Raw genomic sequence first — 16,041 nt, forward strand, 5'->3', positions numbered from 1 at the left:
CTTCTTGCATAAACTGAAGTATTTTAGTGTAAATTACAGACAATATGTTATCTAATTTAATCCTTATAACAAGCCCTATGAAGCGGATTTATTCTTATCCCAACTTCATAGGGGAAAAAACTGAGGCTTTTTAGAACCTAACCAAGGTCCGCCTATTAGAAAAGTTAAATCCTTGATTCATCTAAAATCTACAGGATTCAAACCCATATTCTTTGATCCATTTCGAGCTTACTTTTGTGTATGGAGTTAAACAATAATCCAGTTTCATTCTCTTGCATGTAGCTGTCCAGTTTTGCCAACACCAGCTGTTGAAGATACTGTTATTTCCCCATTGTATGTCCATGGCTCCATTATCATATATTAATCGACCATATATGGTTGGGTTTATATCTGGGCTCTCTAGTCTGTTCCATTGGTCTATGGGTCTGTTCTTGTGCTAGTACCAAATTGTCTTGATTACTGTGGCTTTGTAGTAGAGCTTGAAGTTGGTGAGCATAATCCCCCCCACTTTATTCTTCCTTCTCAGGATTGCTTTGGCTATTCGAGGTCTTTTGTGGTTCCATATGAATTTTAGAATGATTTTCTTTAGTTCGTTGAAGAATGTTGTTGGTATTTTGATAGGAATTGCATTGACTCTGTAGATTGCTTTAGGCAGGATGGCCATTTTAACTATTAATTCTTCCTATTCATGAGCACAGGATGTGTTTCCATTTATTGGTATCTTCTTTAATTTCTCTCATGAGTGTCTTGTAGTTTTCAGAGTATATAGGTCTTTCAGTTCCTTGGTTAGGTTTATTCCCAGATATTTTATTCTTTTTGATGCAACTGTGAATGGAATTGTTTTCCTGATTTCTCTCTCTGCTAGTTCATTGTTAGTGTATAGGAATGCCACAGATTTCTGTGTATTAATTTTGTATCCTGTAACTTTGCTGAATTCAGATATTAGATGTAGTAGTTTTGGAGTGGATTCTTTAGGGTTTTTTATGTACAATATCATGTCCTCTGCAAACAGGGACAGTTTAACTTCCTCCTTGTCAATCTGGATGCCTTTTATTTCTTTGTGTTGTCTGATTGCTGTGGCTAAGACCTTCAGTACTATGTTGAATAACAGTGGGGAGAGTGGGCATCCTTGTCTTGTTCCTGATCTGAAAGGAAAAGCTTTCAGCTTCTCGCTGTTAAGTGTGATGTTGGCTGTGGGTTTGTCATATATGGCCTTTATTTTGTTGAGGTACTTGCTCTCTATACCCATTTTGTTGAGAGTTTTTATCATGAACGGATGTTCAGTTTTGTCGAATGCTTTTTCAGCATCTATGGAGATGATCATGTGGTTTTTGTCCTTCTTTTTGTTGATGTGGACGATGTTGATGGATTTTCGCATGTTGTACCATCCTTGCATCCCTGGAACAAATCCTACTTGATCATGATGGATGATCTTTTTGATGTATTTTTGAATTTGGTCAAACCCATATTCTTAATTATCCAAATTAAAAGTGATTATTTTAGCAATAATTAGTTCTGGTACTTTAAACACTATTTTATTTGGTGATCTACAGGAAGACCAAAGTTATTGTTTTAAGCTAGTTTCCTCATGTTTGATGTTTCATACTTTGGGAAGATGGAAAGTAAGACAATAAACATCACAAGTAAGTTCATAAATTAGAGCCCCATACCCTTCCAAACATAAGATAATCAAGGAGTTGGAGAGAATAGTGAAACTGTAGTCTTTTGATATCAGTGCTGACAAAAAAAAGTTGCACATGTTTAGATTAGGCTGTGTGTGTGTGTGATCAAGTTAGGACATTGTGGGTTTTGTATCTACTAATAACTCCATCTGGAATGTGGTGATGTCACCAAACGTTTTGCCTAACTTAAGATAACCTCAGGTGTACTTTTGGGTCATTTGCTTTGTATATTAAAGATGTTTAGCAATAAGAAAAGCAATCAGGTCATGGTTGTAGGCAGTGAACTGCTTTCATGTGTGGTCCTCCTTTGGCTGGCATTAAAACCACATCTATTTAATGCACTTCCCCTCCTTTCTAGAGTGCCAAGTCTTGAAGTCATCTTATTCTCGCTCCTCAGCTGTGAAGTATTCTGGATCCAAAAGCCCTGGACCCTCTCGACGCAGCAAATCACCAGCTTCAGGTAGTTACCAGAGAAAACATGGATGGTCACAGAAGGAGCAGTTTTCTTTAATTTTTATGAACTAGTAGTCTTTCCCATGCTTGTATGCAGCCAGGTTCCAGAACAACAGACAGACGACATGATTTTTTTAAATAAAAATTTTAAGTCTCCTAAGAAACTTGTTTTGTTCTGACACACTTTCTCAAGAACAATCTTATTCTCTAGAATCTTCTCCTGGTAGCTACATAGAAGTGTTTTTCATTTTGACCACAGTATACTACATTTTTTATTTTGTGCTATATAATTGTGTATATTTTCATCTCTTACTGGCTTAAAACACATATATACACACCTAACACAGAAATGTATTTACTTGATAAATTTCCACAAACTTTCCTTCACCAAGCAATTCAATAGTAGCATCGATTGTTGGAAAGTAGTACTTATTTAAGAGTCAGATTTACCTGTAATTAAGTTTCTTTCAGATCTCAAGCTTGTTGATTTGTTGTAATGTTGACTGATTTTGCCATTAAAAAAAAATTTTAAACATCTAGAATTAACTTGATCTATTGATTCTATAGGATTTGCTTATAGTAATTATAAGTAATTTTGCTGATATTTCCCATTAGGGAGAGCATGAAAAAACATTTTACATGTGGGAAATCCAGAACATGTGGAAGTAGTGTCATTAAAAACTGTCTCAACTGACCTTTCTGGGGGCATTCCACTTTTTGTTGCTTCCCCTTGAGCACCCACCCCACTTTCTTTAGGTTGGGTTGTACCCTTCTTTATGTGTAGACATTTAGACCTGCTGAATAACCACTCTCCTTACTGTCTCCCCCCTGCTGTGTACTTACTGAATGTGTACAGTAAAGAGGGGTGGCCACTACTCCAGTGCCTACTCTACAGCCAAATCCCCAGGTGAGCCATGATGGTTATGGCTTTGTCGCTCTGCTGGGTTTTCATTTTTGTCTTCTGCCACATTTCTGTTTCTTTCTGCTCCATTTCCATGAATGCATCTGGCTTGTACCTGGGTACATCTCTGTGGTGTGAAATGCTTCACAGTGCATAGGATGTCTCAGCCTCCCAATTTAGGAGAGGATCATTGTCAGAAGATTGCCAAGTGCCTGTCTGTGCACTTACAGGATAAAGTGATTGAGGAGGCACGTCGCCTCAAGGGGCCTAACTTTAGTTAATTTTGGAAAGTATTCTGTAATTGAAAAAAGCTAAAGTTTGTTGGTAATGTGAAAATGGCCATAGAAGCGACTATCCTCCTCTGTTCTCACCTTCCTTCCCCCGCCACCCTGGGATCAGCAGGCCCCACACACTCTCTCTAAAAATATTGACAATATGAATATTTTAAAGTGAAAGCATTTATGCCACTAAGCTTATTTCAATTCATATTGTGCTTTCTGCAGAGTGTCTCAAACACTGGGAAAGCTAATATAACATGAAATTTGCATGAATACACTTAACTGAGCTTATCATATAGCAAATGTATGTTTTTGTCAGATTCTTAGCTTTTAGGCAGTAGGTTTACAAACATTTATCATATCAGTGAAATAAATAAAAATTGGGAGGGTGTTTCAAGAATCAAGTATTAAGATGAATCCCATTTTGTCTCCCTGAGGTCTGAAGAGGGGAAGTAACATATTCAACTAAAAACATGTTTCATAGCCATATTTGTTTGTCTTGCTGACCAACTGCTTCATAACCTAGTGTAATAAATGTATAAATCTTTCAGACTTCAATTTGAAATGCTTAGAAATTGATTCAAGAAAATCTTAGCATCCCAGTATCATAAATTTTTAACTGGGTCCATATTTGTACTTGATGTAGTAGAATAGATGTTAAGCTTATAAGTAAATGTTGAAAGATGTTCAAATCACATTTCAGCAGGCAAATGGCTTCTTAATAAGAGATTAATTTAGAGGCATGTTCAACACATACTACAGTTAGAAAAAACTGAGAAAAAGAGTTTTGAATTAGAATCCATGGCACTCAAAAGTTTAACATGCTTTCACAGACTGCTGTAGTTGTAGTATACCTGCTACCATTTAGAAAGTTCCATGGGACTAATTGGAATTTCAAACAGAGCTAGTAACTTTGTAAACATAATATTGTACTTTTTCAATCTTGGGATAGAAGTGCTCCAGTAAGTGAAGCCTTCTGGTTGACTAAATTCCTCAACAAAACTCTAATTTATCAAATTTAGCTAAACAGTATGTAATAAACATGTAGAAATTAATCGGTAACTTAAATGGGTAAACAGTTAACCATAATTTGAGTCTTAAAAATTCTCACTTTAGGTGTCTAGCTTGTGAATCAGAGTCCATAAAGATGAAAAAAGTATTCAGAACAAACAAGCAAGCAAGCAAGCAAGCAAAAAAGCCCCTAAACTTATTTCTTACCTTAGATTTGAGAAGAAGGTGAATAAAAGCCTTATAAATAGGAGAGAGAATCAAGAGAGTAGTGAAGGAGTGGGGGCGTCACACAGATGCTGGCCAGTCACTGGGCACCTTGCAGAGGCCGGCAGCGGTGTGAGGGGAGAGGGCACAATATGGTGCTGTCCTCAGTCCCACTTAGCCTCCCACGGGAATGGTAGACATGGGCAAATAAATGACATTAAGGAGTACTCATTAGAGAACATTATTTTCCGAACCTTCCAAATGGTATGGGAAACTTAGAGGGCTACGTGTGACTTTTAGTATCTCTTTAGGATGAGAGTTATTTTGTGGAAAATAATGGATATATAGTTACTGACACCAGTTACATCCCTGGCAGTGAGTTTTGTTTAGGAGCTATAGAAACTAAGAAATTATTCTTAGGGAGATTGGTCTGCTACAGAGATCACCATTTGCAGGAATTGATTTTTCTCCTGTAGTCCCTTTTCCATCACTGTTCCAAGGAAACCTTTCATATCAATGTGGTGTCTGAGTATCTGCGAGGGCTAATAGCACTTCCTGAATAGGAACTGGGGTCTGTAGAGGCTGCTGTGTGAGTGAAGTAAAAAGGAAGAAAATTTGGTTTCAGCTAACAGCAAGCTTACTAGTTCACTGCCCATAATAATCTCTATTTTATGTGAATTTCTACCACCAGTTCCCTTGAAAGAGAATTTTTTAAAGAAATAACATAATTGGAATTTAACTTAATTGAGCAATAGCCAGGGCTGTGAAATATTCTTAGGTGTGTCTAATGAATTGTAAAGTTTCTTAGATCATACTTGCCCTCAAAATACCCACATATACGTGTTAAGAACATCTAGATAACTGATAATTATTTATGAATGAGTGCTTTTAGATTATAAAAAAATTAAAGTTTGGTCATTTAAAAGCAACTGGAAAACTTTTTCACCTTTACTCAGTTTTCAAAATAAGCAATTCAATAAATAAACATGGCTTACACACACGGATGTCCCTATTTACAGATAGGTGATCCTTCTAATCACAAATACTTTGTTGATCCGGGACTTTTGCCTTCACTCAAGCGCTGGTGCTCCCTTTCTTGAGTCACCTAGTCAGGACCTTTATGTTTGCATTTTTCTTGTTATGTTTATTAGTATCTTTTAAAATACTAGTTGTCATCTCCCTCGTGGTAAAAAAAAAATGGGAGATAGACTTCGCTTTTCTTTCCATAGGGAGAAATGGCAGTTTCATCTACTTTGGGCAAAAGCATCAAAGATTATTGATAAAAGGGGTGATAGATACTGTTTAGAACAGAATTAAAAAATCACATCAATACTAGATGTTAACTACCAGCTTTGTGAAGTTATGGTAGAAATAGATCCAGGTGATGCAATTAGGAGTAAGCATGAGCCATACTGAAGGGTTTGGCCAGCATTCTGTTGTATAAAATCTGCGAACTGACTTTACACTCTGAACAGCAGTGGTTGTACTCTTACTAGCATCAGTTGTAAATTGAGCTTTCAAGCTAAGAAGTGCATGGAAGTTTGGAGGGAGATGCATAAAAAAACATCAAGATACATTAAAAATAGGAGAAATTAAGCTGTGAAGAAAATGGGAGGAATTAGAAATAACTAGTCTAGATAAAAGAATGGAAGAGTGTCTTTTATGGCCTTCAAACAAGTAAGAAAAATGCTGTGTAATTTTCCCTTGCCATTTAGAATGTAATTAGAAAGTGTGTTTGGGTTACGGAGGAATTGATTTGGGAGAGCCATAGAACTCCCTGGTTATTTGATTGTATACACCAAAATAATGGGTATTGGAGGTTATGAAACAACCTTCGCAGCAAACCTTACAAATACAACAGCCATTCATTTTCTCTACCCTTGCTGGCAGGCAGTATATACAGACAAGCTCTTGTTCACACCTCTAGTTCCATAATGTTTGATATATTTGTTTATATCACTGTCGGAAAACTGTTAAATAATTCTAGTTTCACTCCTTATTTGTGTGACACTTTGTCTGTAATGCAATAAGGTGCATTATTTTTGCTTTTTGCTGATTTGCCATTTGCTTTGAGCTTTAAATTAATCAAAGCTTCATTGGAGCTGTATTGTGCATGTGCTTGTTGTTTGTACACAATCTGATTGCTTTGGGTTTTAATGAGCTCTTTGTCTTTTGTTGTCTCATGGTCAGTTAATGGAACTCCCAGCAGCCAGCTTTCCACTCCTAAATCTACAAAATCCTCCAGCTCCTCTCCAACCAGTCCAGGAAGTTTCAGAGGATTAAAGGTATGAACAGAATATTGGTATGTTTGTGTGACTGTGTTATTTTGAGTTGCATAGTTTAATTTGTTCAAAGACTTGAGTGCAGTGACAAATCAGAAAGGGAAGAGTTTAGGATTAGGAAGACCTGGCTTTGAATCCTGTGTCCTGTTTCATCTTGTAATTTGAGCCAGTTACTTACCTCTTCTGAGCTGAAGTGTGCCCATCTCCAAAATGGGAATATAAAGTTGTGATTAGGGGGTTGAACTTCATGTGGTAAAGTAGTGGTAAAATAAATAGTAGTTTTTCTATGATTATCTAAATAATTTGCAATGGCACAGCCTTGGAGAACACTCTAATTCTTTTTAAAATCTCATTTTGAATCATGATTTAAATATTGTTAACATTTGTGAAAATAGAATGAAGTACTGCTATAGTTCTTATTGTGAAAATAGAATGAAATACTGCTATTGTTCTTATATACACAAGTAGTAACACAATAAAGTATGTTAATTTGGCAAGGAGTTAGAAATAAATTTTCGGTTTTTACTGTGATGTCCTAAAAATATAAACAGTAACTTTACATGATTAGCAGCTGGTGGGAGAAGAATGATGAGCAAAACCAAATCTGCAAAATTTCAACAAATTTCATTTGATTTAGTAGCATTCAATAATTTAAACTTGTAAGAGAAAATCTGCCTGGTAGAATAGCAGTAAATAACTGGAGTTAAAGATTGAAAGTTTCCTTTGTAGAAACACTCAAATTGTCCCTATGGTAATGGACTCCGAGAATACTGCATATACACTGTGCCACGTGTGAATGTGTAAATTAACTTCATTCTCTTCAAGTTTTGGTTGACATTGGGTATATCTTTGTTAGGGATGCATTCACCAAGTTGGTTTGCTAACCTTCAAGTATTGTCTGAATGGTTTTCTTTACCTTAAGAATGTTGAAAAATATTTTTCATTCATAAAATGAGTGGTAAGAATTCCCCCCAGGGGAATGAGGAATGAGAACCTGCCGACTCGGCATCTTGGCCCTCCCCACTTCTTGAAGGGTTCCAGGCTCCACCTGGTGAAGGTTTGCTTTTTCTGCCTGAGGATGTTGTGTCTACCTCAGAGTGAGCCTGCAGAGTGACTGAAATCAAAAAGAGAATTCCTTCTGGAAAAGGATAGGTTGTTTTTCTACCTGTTTGCTTACGTACATAGGCAGAATTTGGAGTGAGGCTCGTAGTGTAAGTTTGGGAGCCGTGAGCACCTGGCTCTCACCCACCTCTAAGTGCTGGAAGCTCTTTATCAAGAGAACCAGGCATTTTCTGAACTGCTGAGTTGGCTTAAGTCAGTTTATAGTAAGATTCCAATGGAATTCTTAATTGTTGATTCCAAAAGAAGTTATATAAATTAAAAACCACTAATAAGCTGTATATTCAGCTTCTCATGCCCAACTTGTTTTCCCCAGAATAAATAGTAGGTGCAGTGTTCTTAATTCAAGTAACTTAAAAGAGAACTAAAGTAAAAATAATTCAAGTTGATTCACCTCTTTTCTAGTTTTCAGTTTCATCGTGTGTTAAAGTAAAAGCAGGTGGCTCCTAGTGCTGGTAATTGTTAACTAGGGCAAACCCCACACTAGCTTTCTAGTGAGCCGCATGCAAAAGGTCTCCTATTTCTCCCCAGGCCATGGCTCCAGGCAGGGCATCAGGCAGGTACCTTTGTCCCCTGCTCACACGGGGTCCTGGTCATTTCCCCCTTTTTTGTTATTCGTTGGTAACCTGGGCTTTCATCTTTCTTCCTAGTCCAACTTCTAAGCCCAAGACTGTTTTTTAAATTGTTGCCACTAGATCAGTTGGTACTGCTTAATGCTCAGAGCACACGCACTCCTTCACACAGGCACATCAGCTCACACAAGACCTCTTGCACTTCTGGAATGGAGATGCATGGAATTTAAAAAATACGGTAACTTGTATTATTGCTGAGGCATTGGATAAAATTCTTCTCACTAAGCTGAGTGTATCTTTTTTATAGTAACCCTGGCATTTAGCAAGTGCTCAAGGATTACTTACTGGAGCTGAAAGAGATAAAGAAAATTAAGGGATGTGCTGATTACTAGTCAAGATTGAAGATGAGATTATCAGAAAGATTAAGAGTAGTGGTCTTTCCTTGAGCACCCTCCCACCACCCACACATTCCTGAGGCCCATGAGCTTTGCAAACAGCTGTGGGACCTCTTGTAGGAACTCTTTGTCATCTGTAAAATAAGGATGTTTGATTTTAAATTACCTCTAAAACGCTAGGATTATAATTCTTTTAATTTGCAAAAAAAACCCCATCTTGGCAGCTGGGGAGTCTTTTTCTCTTCCTCTCACTTTGAGGCTTATACAGAATTACAGAATTTTGCATTAAATATTAGCAGCTAAATGAGTCTCTGACACACTGATGAGCTTTTAGGCCACAGCACTGCTGCTATTCCCATGGGTCATGACTTGTGGAAATTTCATCTCACTGTGGTTCCCGACAATCCATGATACATATATATTGTTGTTGGGATGAAGACCTGCCTTTGAAACACGGCAATTTAGTCATGTTACTTACTGTACAAAATACCCTAATTTTGATGTCATTGTGAAGCTCTGTCTAGTCAGCATCTGTCCACGTTTGCATTATTTTCTCTATTCAGTAACACTGCAAATGGAGAATTACAGATAATCACCATGTGCTAGCGCTCTGCTTTTTCCTTCCCCCTCATTTAAAATAGCTAATTAAGATCAATTAAGAAGGAATGTCTGACAATGGAGGACTGTTTTTCATGGGCAGGAACTCTTTGCCACTATTTACCCTAGTTAGATGCTTTAACGGTTTTGGGGATGGGTAATTGGCCAGAGAATCAGAGAACTGATAAAAGCAAGGAAAACGATCCAGGACAGCATATGGCGGAGTTGACACTGTGTCTCTCTATCCACCAGGATACAGCTTGTGGCACATGTTTTTTTTTTTATTATCTGTGTTTTACTTCATAGGGAATTAAGCACAGTTAAAGGGAAGCAGAATGGGGTACTGTATCACAGTTTTCCCCCCTTTGTGCCCGTTTCTGGGAATCGTTTTGATGTTGTGATGGGAATGTTGAAAGGACTGACAATGAAAATAGAGTGATACTGTGGTGATTAATTTCTGACCATGGAGTGTCAGTGGCCTTTTTGTTTGCTCACTGAGGAAGTCAGGAGAAATACCGGAGCAGCCACTTCCCCGCAAAGAGCGCTCCTACTTCCTTCAGAACCCTCTTGTGAGCAAGACAGCTCTGCCCCATGCATATGCACTCATAGAAGGCCGCACTCCTTGAGGGGCGAGACCAAAGCCAGGAGAGGAAGCAATGCTTTCTTCAAATCGTGAAAAAGTTTTGCAGGATGGGAGTGTGAGAAGTAGGGTGGCAACCTAGTAATGAAGGTTCTTTTAAACCCCAAACTGAAAGATGTTAGGACAGCGGAGAGTTAATTGTACCTTGATTATGTCTAAATTTTTTTTTGTTTTGCTGGTTACCTAAAACCTGTGATGTGAAAACTGAAAGTGGCCTCAGATCTTTTAGTTTAGTCTTCATTTTCATAGATGGAGAAATGGAGGTTCCGAGTTGTGAAGTGACTTGCACAAGGTCCAGTGGCTCTGGATCTCTTACCCTCTCAGGCTCTCTGTCTCTAATCTCTTGCCCACCCCCCCCATCACTGGCTTCAGTGACTCCAACACAGGCATCCCAGGAAGAAACTTGTGTGATTAGTATAGAAAAGCTATGCTGCCTAAGTCTTTTGGGAGGCTGAGTGCTGGGGTTGGTTTGCTCAGTCATACCTGGGTTTAAGTATGCACAAATGCTCTGAATATAGAAAGATTGGTGGAGTAGGAAAGGAAGTAGGAGGGGAGTGTTGGGAAAGAGAGAGGTGACCCTGGGGTGCAGGAGAGGCAGATAAAGGGTGATGGAGAGTAAAGAGAAGAACTCGAGCTGACAGCTTTTCTTGGAAGATGTGGGGGTAGAGATCACTGATAGGTCTCTAATGGGAACTCTTCAGGTGAAATGGTCTACTGTATGCCCAGCACTTCCACCGGACCATATACACCCTTAGGAAAATGATGAAGTTCAAACTGGTTACAATTATTGGTTGTCTTTGCAAGCCTGCAGTGCAGCTGAGTCTTGTCAAGACTGACATGGATTGGGACAAGATAGTGTAGTCCAGGCCCAGCAAATGCACGGGTACAGGATATGAGAGAGTGTTACATGGCAGGCCTGTGATAGAAACTACACTGTGAGTATGGTGGCAGAGCTGGTTTGAAAGGAGAGCCACGCTGGTAACCACTGCCTGCGCCTAAGGACACAGTGAGTCAGCAAGGCCAGTCTGTTAACATGCAATTGGAAACAGCATGGTCAGACCAAAAATTCATAAAATGAGTTGCTAGGGCCACCTGGCAAGTCTCTGTTGGGCTTCTTCCCAAGAACTTTGTCTCTAGGTATTGGAATTTGGCCTTGCTTTTGTATGGATTTAGGGAATCTGACCTTCCTACCGGGCAAGACCACTCATTTTAATAGTCCTCCGGGGAGGAGGCATTTCCGCAGCCAGAACAAGCCGCCTCCCCCGCAATGGCACCAGGCTACCTACCACAGCCAAGCACATGGGATGCCCAAAGGCCTTTGCATAAGGCCAGTTCATGCCACTCTGTCCTAGGCCAGTGTTAGGAGGATGCAGAGCATCTCCGGACTCCCGTTTGTTTTTCTTTTGTTTGTAATTACCGAAATTTTCTGAATTGTTTCAATCTGTTCCAGTTAAGTTTAGTTTCCCTAAGCCCAAGGACAACTGTCTTGAAACCCAAGACAAACCCACTTAGGCCAGAGGTTTAAGGCAGAAACCGTGCCCCCTGGTGGTAGTTATACAGAAAGAGAGTCTCAAGCATGAAACTCCCTCCGTGCTCCAGCTCCAGTTTTCACATAAGGGTAATTTCGCTTAAAAATTAACGTGCAATAATATATAAGAAGGAAGAGAGTGAGACTCCAGATTTTATTACCTCCTCTGCTTTTCTCTCTCTTATGACTTTCCCTCCCACTACTCTTCATCTCTGCTTTCCTGCCCTCTCTGCATATTCCAACCCTATAGTCCTCTACAGATAACTCTGTTCCTAGCAAGTTACCCAAAACTTAGCAACTTGAAATAACAATAAAAAATTATTTTTTTACATAGTTCTTGTGTGTGACGAATTTAGGAGCAGCTTCCCTGGGTGGTCCTGGCTGAAGATCTTTGATGAGGTTGTAGTCAAGGTGTACACCAGGGCAAGAAGGCCTGCCTGGGAATGGAGGATCCCTTCCAAGGTGTCTCTTGGTGACAAGTAGGTGCTGGCTGTTGGCAGGAGGCCTCGCTTCCTGTCTGTGGGGACCTCTCCATAAGTCAGCTTGAATATTCTAGAACATGGCAACTGGGTTTCCCCAGAGCAAGTGATTTGAAAGAGAGTACTGTGCAGAAGCCTTCCTTTCTATGACCTGGCCTTGGAGGTCAGAAACCATTGTTTCCATAGTATTTTGGTAGTCGCATGTCAGCTCAGCTGGTCAGGGGAAGGAGCTACACAAGGGCATGTAAACCAGGACGTGGAATGGGAATCACTGTGGAGGCTGGGTGCCGCACCCCTTCTCTCTGACTTCGTCTGTTTATCAGCCACCCACAGTTTCTGAGACTGCCCCTATTCCCTTAATAGTTTTCTGTCCATTCTCCCTTTTGAGGGCCACAGGAGTCTCTCTCCCCGTAAATCTTGTTGCTTTGTTCTTCCAGTGTTTTTGTTCTCCAGACCGACCACTCCCTGCCCATTCTTTTCTCCCCTTCGAATCCTAGAATACCGCCACCACTGCCATTTTCTTCTCTGAATCCCCGTCTTCCTGATCCTTCATTTTCTCCTTGACCTCAGCCCATGATCCCTGGTTTCCTCTTCCCGAGCTCCTCAGAACCCCTTCGATCTAGCTGATAAGTTTCCTTGTGGGAATATTTACTATGCTTAAATCACAACATTTTCTTCAGGACAGATAGGCAATAAAGAGTACTAAATGTGTCATCAGCTGCCAGATGGATGAAGAAAGCATTTCCCTGAAATTTAATTCATCATCCATGTCCCAGTTTAAGACTTTCAAGGCTGTAGTAACTGAAGGCTTCAGAGTCAAGGGCACATCTGTGGACACTGAGGGATAAAATGTCTCATGTTTTGATGTTAAAGTATATGCCTAGAGACTGTCTACTGTGGGTATTCTTGTTGGTTGAGAGAAGAAAGAAAAAAAGTACATTTGGAACACTGTGTAACATCTTGAGATTATAAACTGTCTGATGTGCTGATATTTTATCTGATGATGTCTCCTGGGTCTGCTGGTGGCGAAAGATTTTCCAGATTTGTGAAGTGTGATGAAAGGGCTTGGTAGTATCTCACACTGATTAGCAGTTAAAATGTAACTCTTTGACCTTCTGAACTTCAAAACTTCTTTTCAAAGTTGTGAAATGTAAGTCCACAGTAGCTGCTGACCTTAAACGCTTTCTTTTCCCTGGAGCTTTGGCTTTTCTTTGGTATTCAAAACTAGTTAATAATTTTCAGTACTAAGATGACTGCTACTTTTAGACTCTTTTTTATTACCCCTGAAATATTGGCGGGGGGGGGGTGACTTCATTTCTGAACATAATTGATTCTCTTGACAGAAACAAAAACAAAAGAGGGACTAAGCAGTTTTGAAGACTTCAGTGCCCAACATAATAAATCATCATAATGAATCTCAGACTCTATGAGGACCATGATTTGCATATTGTAGTTGCTCAGTGAATAGAGGCTTTCAGTGGATAAAATGGCTCAACAGGGCTGAAGCCCTCTTTGGTGGTTATGGAGGGCTTGCCGAGCAAATCAGTGTATCAGTAGGATATATTGTGAGAACTTTATTTGACTATAAGCAACACATGTGTTAATTTAAAATGCCCCTTATTCGTGGAGTGAGTCAGTAGAATTTCTTCTTGGCAGTACACTATTGGATGGAGTTAGAGGCTGTTGTAGTACACTGGCCTGCACCGGTTGACAGATGTGGTAGCCTCCACAGTTGGAACTGAAGAGACAGGATCTGTCCCACCACCCTGGGGTACCTCACAGTGAGAGCATGAAGATATTTTTAGCAGGTAGGCATGGCTGCACCACCCGTCTGTTGTTCAAAATCCAGTAAACCAACTCTTTGCTTGAAAGGCTCACTCACAGGGGTGCGCTGAGATTCTGAGCTGATTTTGGTAGGCCACTTAGTCGGCTGAGTGGGCAGTGGTCCTCAGATGAGCAGAAAGGCGCACATCAGCAGGTTCCACCCACAGACTGTTGAGCTGGCTCCTGTCTTAAACCTTGTGCCGCTGTTTGCTATCATTGACTAATCAAAAATTGCAAATGCCACTCATTTTGCCTAATGAAACCAAGTCTAAGGTATGGCTACAGGTAAGAATTCTTTGTATGTTATCATTTGCTGGGTGCTGATTCAGATTAATTGTTCTCATATTTCATTACTAGCACTGAAATATTTTGGGATAAATTACCATAAATCTAACAAAACAGTGATAAAGCTTTGTTTTTAAATGCATTTCTAATTTTGGATTTATAGTAATTTATACTGGCTTTCCTTCTAATTAATGGAATTGATGTTTCTGGTATTTTTTAAAAAATCTACAAAAATGATAACAATGAAAACCAATGGGGAATGGAAAAAAATCTGTAAGTAATATCTTGTATAGTGATTTAAAATTTTTTTCAGTACATTTCAGAGGTCTTTTTAAAGAAAAAAATTTTCTTAAGACCTCATTATGTGAGGCAAGGTTATGAATATCAATTTGTGCATTTTGAACAAATTACAGGGATGTGACTATAGTTCTGTAATGTAAAAGCACATCCTAAATACACCACAATGAATATTTTGATCAGTGAGTCTGATATTGGGTGGCATTCCTTAGTTAATTTAATAACCTTGTAAGATTTCTCTTTTTATGTTAGAAAAGTGTGAGAATAACCAAATGACCTCTGAGCTCTGGAGTCAGATCTGGGTTTAGATTCTGACTCCACATTTGCTGTGGTATTTGGGCAAACTGTATAACCTCTCTGAGCTTTGAATTCTTCACAGATTGGTGGAAAGGGTGATAATACCCAATTCATAAAATATTAAGAGCTTGTTTTAGAACTTGGCACAAATAGGGGGAAAGTGGTTTTTGGACTAATGATGATTTGCAATGCTTAGATTATTGGATGAATGACAGAATTTAAATTAAGGTAACCAAGCAATTCATTATAATAATGGCCAGAAACTTCCTTCACAGATATTCTCAATCTTGGCTGCCCATTAGATCATCTGTGGAGCTTAAAAAAATATGATGTCCTACCTCCAGGGATTCTTTAATCTGGGGTGCAGCCTGACAGTAGAATTTTTCAAATCTTTGCAGCGATTTTGATGTTCAGCAAAGGACAGAAAACCACTGCTTTATAGGAACCATACTCTGAGGGTTTATCTGTTCTAGAGTTTAAAAGTGTGAGTATCAGGTTGGAAGAAAAGCTTTTCCAAGAAAAAAATTCCTATTCTTATAGACTAGGAGTTTGCTTGCTGTCCAAATATGGCCCATAGCCTGTTTTTCCAAATAAAGTTTTATTGAAACATGGGTATGTTCTTCTGTTTACATATGGTCTGTGGCTGCTTTCATGCTACAGTGGCACTATTGAGTAGTTGTGACAGAGAGTGTACCCACAAAACCTAAAATATTATTGTCTGTCTTTTGCAGAAAATAATTTTGATTCCCACAGTAGGCCACTTAAAAGTTGAATCGTGGTGCTGTTTTCCAAGATGCATTAGACAAGTCAACTCACACTACACAAGAATATCTCCTACATTCTGTTCAAGTGATTCTTTTTTATGAAAATCAAAGTGAAGTGTCTAGCATTATACTTAAAATCCAATAGTAATGTGTTATCTATTGCATTAATATAACCATTTCTGCTATGTTTTTTGAGAATTGCCTATTTTTGAACCATACCTCTCATTTTTAGAGTAGTACTTAACACTTCTCTTTAGATTATAAGTTTTTTCGAAGCTGTAGTAATCCACTTATTAAGAAAATTTAATGTAGGACACTCTGACTTGACTTCCTGTCTAAAAATGTATAAAGCTGGACTGTTACCCATTATCTGCCGTGAATGCCTTTTTAGATGATGCCAGCAGTTGAGAACACTCTTATCGCTCTTTCTGCT

At 39.0% G+C, this 16,041-nt stretch overlaps 1 protein-coding gene across 7 annotated transcripts in view; it reads left to right on the forward strand.

Moving 5' to 3' along the window:
- DCLK2 (doublecortin like kinase 2) overlaps nt 1–16,041 on the forward strand; it is a 140,709-nt gene that overhangs the window by 90,188 nt on the left and 34,480 nt on the right. For 4 of the 7 annotated variants that reach the window (XR_005025290.2, XM_036887835.2, XM_036887836.2 and 1 more), the window contains exons 4-6: nt 2,041–2,142; nt 2,992–3,042; nt 6,720–6,814. Coding sequence is in view for 6 of the 7 variants with exons in the window: in XM_036887835.2 (XP_036743730.2) it covers nt 2,041–2,142; nt 2,992–3,042; nt 6,720–6,814 (248 nt within the window). In the remaining variant the exon portion in view is untranslated. The remainder of the gene's footprint in view (nt 1–2,040; nt 2,143–2,991; nt 3,043–6,719; nt 6,815–16,041) is intronic. The other 3 variants (XM_036887837.2, XM_036887838.2, XM_036887841.2) reach the window with 1 other exon arrangement.

The sequence above is a fragment of the Manis pentadactyla genome, chromosome 1 (genome assembly GCF_030020395.1).
Source record: "Manis pentadactyla isolate mManPen7 chromosome 1, mManPen7.hap1, whole genome shotgun sequence".
In the NCBI taxonomy this organism is placed as follows: Eukaryota; Metazoa; Chordata; class Mammalia; order Pholidota; family Manidae; genus Manis; species Manis pentadactyla.